Source organism: Oncorhynchus kisutch, linkage group LG10 (genome assembly GCF_002021735.2).
Source record: "Oncorhynchus kisutch isolate 150728-3 linkage group LG10, Okis_V2, whole genome shotgun sequence".
Taxonomy (NCBI): Eukaryota; Metazoa; Chordata; class Actinopteri; order Salmoniformes; family Salmonidae; genus Oncorhynchus; species Oncorhynchus kisutch.
In genome coordinates, this window is record NC_034183.2 from 11,590,964 (window position 1) to 11,600,029 (window position 9,066).

A 9,066-nucleotide genomic window follows, 5' to 3' on the forward strand; every position below is an offset into this window, starting at 1 on the left:
CACAAGAATACTCAAAAACACAATGACACCCCAATCATCTACTAACCTTGTGAATGTCCGACAACAAGCCGTTGCACAATGCCTAGATGGACACACACAGTGGTGGAAAAAGTACCCCAATTGTCATACTTAAATAAAAGTCAAGATACCTTCATAGAAAATGACTCAAGTAAAAGTCAACCAGTAAAATACTACTTGAGTAAAAGTCTAAAAGTATTTGGTTTTAAATATACTTAAGTATCAAAAATAGAAATAATTTCAAATTCTTTATACTAAGCAAACCAGACAGTACCATTTTCTTGTTTTTTTTTTATTTACGGATAGCCAGGGGCACGCACCCACACTTAGACATAATTTACAAACGAAGCATGTGTTTAGTGGGTCAGCCAGATCCTAGGCAGTAGGGATGACCAGGGATGTTCTCTTGATAAGTGTGTGAATTAGACCATTTTCCTGTCCTGCTAGGCATTCAAGATATAACGAGTACCTTTGGGTGTCAGGGAATATGTACGGCGTAAAAGTACAGAATTAATGTAGTGAAGTGAAAGTAAGTAAGTTGACAAAAATATAAATAGTAAAGTACAGATACCCCAAAAACCTACTTAAGTAGTACGTATTTTTACTTAAGTACTTTACTACACCACTGCACACACACACACGTTGTCTTTGACATCATCATTCCGACCACGACACACCAAAGTGACCTATTAGCTCTGGCATTTATTACTGCACCATTCAATGACCTCTGTGGACAAGCTCAGCTTTACTCACTCCAGCTTTCACCTATCAACTCCCATATCGTCTTATATCTATCCATTTTGTCATGGTCCTGTCAACCTTTTCTTTATCACTTCATCTCTCCCCCATTAGGGGTTCTCATATCACGCTCTTTTTCCCTCCATCATTAAGTTTTTCATCCCTCCATCATAACAACGAGAGCATCTCTAAGCTACAGGGCTGTTTTGCTAGCACCGACGGGAATATGTTGTTTCGGGAGTCATCCGATGGTATTGAGGAGTTTACCACATCAGTAAACCTACTTCATTAATAAGTGCATCGATGACATCATCCATACAGTGACCGTAAGTACATATCCCAACCAGAAGCCATGGATTACAGGCAACATTCATACTGAGCAAACGGCTAGAGCTGCCGCTTTCAAGGAGCGGGACACTAACCCGGACGCTTATAAGAAATCCCACTGCGCCCGTCAACGAACCATCACACAGGTAAAGCATCAATACAGGACTAAGATCGAATTGTACTACACCGGCACTGACGCTCGTCGGATGTGGGAGGGTTTGCAAACTACAACGGATTACACAGGGAAATCCAGCCACGAGCTGCCCAGTAACGCAAGCTACCAGATGAGCTAAATGCCTTCTATACTCGCATCAAGGCAAGCAACACTGAACCATGCGTAGAGCACCAGCTGTTCGGGACGACTGTGTGATCACGCTCTCCGTTGCGAGTAAGACCTTTAAACAGGTCAACATTCATAAGGGCGCAGGGCCAGATGGATTACCAGGACACGTACTCAGAGCATGCGCTGACCAGCTGGCAAGTGTCTTCACTGACATTTTCAACCTGACACAGTCTGTCACACCTACATGTTTCAAGCAGACCACCATAGTCCCTGTGCCTAAGAATGCCAAGGTAACCTGTCTAAATGAATCTCGCCCTGTAGCACTCACATCTGCTGCTATGCTTTGAAAGGCGGGTCATGGCTCATATCAACACCATAATCCCAGACACCCTGACACCCACTCCAATTCACCATAATCCCAGACACTCACTCCAATTCACTTACCACCCCAACAGATCCACAGATCTCTCAAATCTCTATTGCACTCCACACTGCCCTTTCTCACTTGGACAAAAGGAACACCTACGTGAGAATGCTGTTCAGTATTCAACATCATAGTGCCCACAAGCTCATCACTAAGCTAAGAACCCTGGGACTGAACACCTCCCTCTGCAACTGGATCCTGGACTTCCTGACGGGGCACCCCAAGGTGGTCAAGGTAGGCAACAACACATCCGCCACGCTGATCCTCAACACGGGGGCCCCTCAGTGGGGCGTGCTTAGTTCCCTCCTGTACTCCCTGTTCACCCACGACTCCAATACCATCGTTATGTTTGCCGATGACATGATGGTGGTAGGCCTGATCACCAACGATGAAGAGACAGCCTATAGGGAGGAGGTCATAGACCTGGCAGTGTGATGTCAGGACAACAACCCCTCCCTCAACGTCAGAAAGACAAAGGAGCTGATCACGGACTACAGGAAACGAAGGGCCGAGCACGCCCCCATTCACATCGATAGAGCTGAAGTGGGTCACAGTCGTGGAGGGCACAACAACACCTCTTCACAAACCTCTTCCCCCTCAGGAGGCTGAAAATATTTGTCATTGGCCCTCAGATCCTCAAAAAGTTCTACAGCTGCACCAGAGAGCATCTTGACTGGCTACATCACCACTTGGTATGGCAGCTGCTTGGCTTCCGACTGCAAGGTGCCACAGAGGGTAGTACGTATGGCCCAGTAAATCACTGGGGCGGAGCTCCCTGCCATCCAGGACCTTTATACCAGACAATGTCAGAGGAAGGCCCAAAAAATGTCAAAGACTCCAGTCACCCAATTCATAGATTGTTCTCTCTGCAACCACATGGCAAGCAGTACGGATGCACCAAGTCTGGAAACAAAAGGATCCTGATCAGCTTCCACCCCCAAGCCATAAGTCTGCTAAATAGTTAGTTCAATCGTTAGTTAACCAAATAGCTAACCGGACTCTCTTTTCTGACTCATCACACACGCTGCACCTACTGTTAATTATCTGTCACTTTATTCCTACTTATATGTACAGATCTACCTCAATTACCTCGTACCCCTGCACATCGACGAAGTACTGGTACTCCTTGTATATAGACAAGTTATTACCTCGTACCCCTGCACATCGACGTAGTACTGGTACTCCTTGTATAAAGCCAAGTTATTACCTCGTACCCCTGCACATCGACGCAGTACTGGTACCCCTTGTATATAGACAAGTTATTACCTCGTACCCCTGCACATTGACGCAGTACTGGTACCCCTTGTATAAAGCCAAGTTATTACCTCGTACCCCTGCACATCGACTCAGTACTGGTACCCCTTGTATAAAGCCAAGTTATTACCTCGTACCCCAGCACATCGACTCAGTACTGGTACCCCTTGTATAAAGCAAAGTTATTACCTCGTACCCCTGCACATCGACGCAGTACTGGTACCCCTTGTATAAAGCCAAGTTATTACCTCGTACCCCTGCACATTGACTCAGTACTGGTACCCCTTGTATAAAGCCAAGTTATCATTACTCATTATTACTTTTATTATTACCCGTTTCACTTTTCCATTATTTCTTTCTTTCTGCATTTCACTGTTTGTAAACAACAGGTGTGGACTAAGCATGTGATTAATAAAATTTGATCTCCCATTTCACCCTCTCTCCTTCACCAGTCTCAGTGGGTCCTTATTTCTCCCTCTATCCTTCTCTCCCTCATCAGTACGGGCCCTATACACAAATTATATATATATATATATATATATATATATATGTGTCCGTGTGTGTGTGTGTGTGTATATGTATGTATGTATGTATGTATATATATGTATATATATATGTGTCCGTGTGTGTGTGTGTGTGTGTGTGTGTGTGTGTGTGTGTGTATGTGTATATATATATGTATGTATGTATGTATGTGTGTATATATATATATACATGTATATATATATATATATATATATATACATACATACATACATACATACATACATACACACACACACACGGACACATATATATATATATACACACACACATGTACATATATACATACATACATGTATACATATATATACATGTATACATATATATACACATGTACATATACAGTGGGGCAAAAAAGTATTTAGTCAGCCACCAATTGTGCAAGTTCTCCCACTTAAAAAGATGAGAGAGGTCTGTAATTTTCATCATAGGTACACATCAACTATGACAGACAAAATGAGAAGAAAAATCCAGAAAATCACATTGTAGGATTTTTTATGAATTTATTTGCAAATTATGGTGGAAAATAAGTATTTGGTCACCAACAAACAAGCAAGATTTCTGGCTCTCAAAGACCTGTAACATCTGTTTGAACTTGTTATCAGTATAAAAGACACCTGTCCACAACCTCAAACAGTCACACTCCAAACACCACTATGGCCAAGACCAAAGAGCTGTCAAAGGACACCAGAAACAAAATTGTAGACCTGCACCAGGCTGGGAAGACTGAATCTGCAATAGGTAAGCAGCTTGGTTTGAAGAAATCAACTGTGGGAGCAATTATTAGGTAATGGAAGACATACAAGACCACTGATAATCTCCCTTGATTTGGGGCTACACGCAAGATCTCACCCCGTGGGATCAAAATGATCACAAGAACGGTGAGGAAAAATCCCAGAACCACACGGGGGGACCTAGTGAATGACCTGTAGAGAGCTGGGACCAAAGTAACAAAGCCTACTATCAGTAACACACTACGCCGACAGGGACTCAAATCCTGCAGTGCCAGACGTGTACTGGTTTAGGCAGGGGGACATGTCCAGGCCCGTCTGAAGTTTGCTAGAGAGCATTTGGATGATCCAGAAGAAGATTGGGAGAATGTCATATGGTCAGATGAAACCAAAATATAACTTTTTGGTAAAAACTCTACTCGTCGTGTTTGGAGGACAAAGAATGCTGAGTTGCATCCAAAGAACACCATACTTACTGTGAAGCATGGGGGTGGAAACATCATGCTTTGGGGCTGTTTTTCTGCAAAGGGACCAGGACGACTGATCCGTGTAAAGGAAAGAATGAATGGGGCCATGTATTTTGAGTGAAAACCTCCTTCCATCAGCAAGGGCATTGAAGATGAAACGTGGCTGGGTCTTTCAGCATGACAATGATCCCAAACACACCGCCCGGGCAACGAAGGAGTGGCTTCGTAAGAAGCATTTCAAGGTCCTGGAGTGGCCTAGCCAGTCTCCAGATCTCAACCCCATAGAAAATCTTTGGAGGGAGTTGAAAGTCTGTGTTGCCCAGCAACAGCCCCAAAACATCACTGCTCTAGAGGAGATCTGCATGGAGAAATGGGCCAAAATACCAGCAACAGTGTGTGAAAACCTTGTGAAGACTTACAGAAAACGTTTGACCTCTGTCATTGCCAACAAAGGGTATATAACAAAATATTGAGATAAACTTTTTTGACCAAATACTTATTTTCCACCATAATTTGCAAATAAATTCATTAAAAATCCTACAATGAGATTATCTGGATTTTTTTTCTCATTTTGTCTGTCATAGTTGAAGTGTACCTATGATGAAAATTACAGGCCTCTCTCATCTTTTTAAGTGGGAGAACTTGCACAATTGGTGGCTGACTAAATACTTTTTTGCCCCACTGTGTGTATATATATACATATTCACACACACACGAGAGCAGCAGAATATGGGCCACATCTTCCTTTGTCCAGCTGGGCATTGTGCTTTTTGTCAAGGCCTTCATGAAGTGGGTAGATGACAGAGTCATAACTTCATTGACCTGAACAGTAGCTGATAAAAGGTACATAAGGTTAAGTTTGTGCTGTGTAGTAGACTACAATTGCTCTCTGTCTGATCCTCCCTGTCTGCAAGGCTAAACAATGCTGCACTTAAACATGAATTACAGACATATCAACCAGTTCAGGTCTGAAAGCACAAACTGAAGGGGGAAAAAAACAGTCTGAAGGCAGAGAGGGAGAGGCAAAGAGAGAGAGGCAGAGGATATGGAGAAAGATCATATTTATTTTTCACAGATGAAAAATGAGAACATGAGACCTGTCAACACCACCACATCAACCAGAAGTCAGACAACGAATTCCAGATAAAAACTATTTGTTGTAGCTGGTGCCTGGTTCATATTTTGGCAGCGGTTCCAATGAGGCCATGATTACATTGTTGTTACCTCTTCAGCCAGAATGTCATGTTGAGGAGAACCAGCCAAACAGCAGGCCTCCACCCCTTCCTCTACCCTCCCTCACACTGACGGCGGCACACCTTTCAGTGGGGACTTAAATCCTGCCGTGACACCGCTGCCGGGCAGACAAAGGAAGTGTTATGTTCTGTCACTGTGTTATGTTCTGTCACTGTGTTATGTTCTGTCACTGTGTTATGTTCTGTCACTGTGTTATGTTCTAGATCCTTGCTGGGAGATGATATCAGTGGTGGCCCAGGAGCACACAGACAGAGACAGACAGAGACAGACAGGAGATGTGTGTCTTTATGAAGAAGGAGCATTGATCTCTCCATAAGCACACACATGGACACACAAATAACAGACAGATAGGCCTAATCTTTCAAGTGTGCTTAGATATGTCATCTGACAATACAGAGGAATCTTCTATACACTATCAAGCAACAAATGACTGAAATAATACCATAACAAAATACAGCAGGGTAAACATTAGAAAACACACTGCAAAGTGATTAAGAGGCGATCTCCACACAAGCCATATACCGCCGTATACTCCTTGAGTGAGTTCACAAACAGGCAAATCTGTCTACCTGCTAATTATTTGTATGTCCTGGGCTTATCATGCCAATGCAAAGTTGTCGATTACATTTTCATTTCTCTCCTCTCTTTGCACGCAAATATGAATTAAGACTCTACCCATGCCTGATTCACCGGAGTTTGCATTGTAAATAGTGTGCAACTAAGTCATGAAACAAATCTGTGGTCAATAAACAAAACTAAGGCAAATGAGAGAATACACTTGTCTTGCAATGTCTCACATGTCACGATGGAAAAACTGGAATTGGATTTTCAGATTTAGGACTCCTAAAACGGAAGTGTCAAACAAAAATAAAGTGACAGGTCAGCATCGCATACCCGGCTCGAAAGGTGTCAACTCGCATGATGTCACCACCAAAACCACACACTTACATTTCAACACAATTGATCTGCACAAACTAGACTGTGATGATAACCTCTGAAATGAAAATCTGCTACACTGTAGATATAACATGTATTTTAGACTCGAAAAAGTATCATCATCCGCAGAAGTCACCGGGCCTGTGTGCTGTCAGCCAGCTAGCCCTCCAGCTAGCTTGTTAGCTGTCCAATTTACAGTAAATACCAAGCCAACGTAGCGTAGCTAGCTGGATAAATAGCTAATAAACTAGCTAGCTACTTGAAACCTGTTCAAAATGTTAATCAAACAACGCACCTTGCGAGGAAAATAACGTTACACAGAACACGGCTAGGTTGCTAGCTAAATAAATCTGCCTAAAAATAAACTAGTGTGTAACAATACATTTTCAGGACCTAATCTGGGCCGCTGGTTGTGCTACACAGGCCACGGGATGCTCCGCCCGCAGGTTAACGTTACGGTTGTTTCCTAAACATTTGAAGATTGCATAATGATCTCTACTTGGCAAGCTAACTAGCCATCTAGAGGAAAGTAAACTAATTTTTACTGGTAGTCTTGTTCATAGTACATGTTCTGATACAGTAAACCTCTGATTTGTTGTCAAATATCACCGGCCACAAAAATGGATTATTAACTGGTAACGTTAGCTATGTGCTGTCAACGTGACAGCTGGAAAGCGGTAGCTGTACTCACCCCATTAACCAATCCATGGTGATGCTTGTATCTAGGAATAAATCCACCAGCAAGGGTTGGAGGCGACCCCCTACTTTATCCGGCCAACCCTCGCTTCACCACCTGGTCCCGACCCGTCTCTCTCCGTGGATCGGTGTCTCTCGGTCCCTAATTTGGTCGTCAAATGTCAAAAACGTATCGCTGGTGTCCTTGTTTTGAACCTGAGCTTAGATAACAACAAGAACATGAACAACTATCTCGTTAGTCGGAGACGAGGTGCTGCGCCGAGGGCGAGCGAGAGGAGCGCAGCATTGAGTGACTTTGAGCTCGGTGACGAGTGGAGGAGAGCGGGCAACGGTCTCGGTCCACTTTCCGGTCAGCGAGGTATCTCGTAGCTTCGGTTTTTATGTCGCCGTCCGCTAGCGTACCCAATGTCATTCGCCGACTGAATGAACCGAATCTTGTCTTGGGACGCCGCTTGTCTAGCTAGCTAGCTACACTCTGTCATGAATGCTAAATTGCAGGAAAATTACTATGCAGCTCAAACCGCTAGCTACAGCGGTCTTCAGCTGCTGCTGCTAACGAAATCCGGAAGTAAACACAGATCCGACCAACCCCCTCCAATGCGTATGCGTTGTGTTTCGTCCCAACCAATGAAAATAGTTGGGATATGTAGTTCAAAGAAGACCCATCTTCCTTAAAATTCCCTTTCAGTTGTGCATGCAACAAAATAAATCGAATGTAGCTTTATTAGTATGGCATATCAACAACTGTATTTCATGCAGTCATCCCATTCATTGCAGCTAGTTAGGAGGTATTGCATTATGCATTGTTCATGTGTGACAATTGGCACTTTTTTGTGACGCATCAGGGATATTCAACTCTTAAACTATGGTCTGGAGCCTGGTATCCCATGTCTAAATCAGTCTCTGATTAGAGGGAAGTAATGAAAAAAAAAGTGGAACTGGCTTCATGGTCAAGAGTTCAATATGAGGTTGATACATGATATATCCACAACGTTGCACTGACAAAGACTTATATTATTGTTGTTAACTAGGTACAGATTTTATTTGAATCTGGGTTGTGTGCCACAAGACTGTTAGTCCATTGAGCTGAAGCCTAGGCAAGTACTCATATCTTCCTTGGCCACTCTTTTTATATTTGTCTCTGTTCTCTTCCAGTCTCCCTCTATCAGAGGATGGAGCATTAGTCTAAAACACGACAGCCTGGAAGGAGAGGATCAATGTGTACTCTGCACTACTAAAATGACTGGTCATCTTAATCTCCCTCTCTCTCTGTCTCTCGCCCTGTCTGTATGTCTCTCTCTCTCCCTCCCTCTCTCTCTCTGTCTCTCGTTCTCTCCCTCCCTCTCTCTCCCTCCCTGTCTCTCCCCCTCTCACTCTCTCACTCCCTCCCTCTCT

General features: G+C 43.5%; 1 protein-coding gene across 1 annotated transcript in view; it reads right to left on the minus strand.

Moving 5' to 3' along the window:
* The window catches only part of LOC109897756 (MOB kinase activator 2-like), a 99,896-nt gene extending 91,654 nt beyond the window's left edge, over positions 1-8,242 (minus strand). Inside the window, exon 1 of the mRNA XM_020492303.2 lies at positions 7,667-8,242. Coding sequence (XP_020347892.1) covers positions 7,667-7,683 — 17 coding nt within the window. The 5' untranslated portion in view covers positions 7,684-8,242. The remainder of the gene's footprint in view (positions 1-7,666) is intronic.
* Positions 8,243-9,066: the final 824 nt, after the last annotated feature.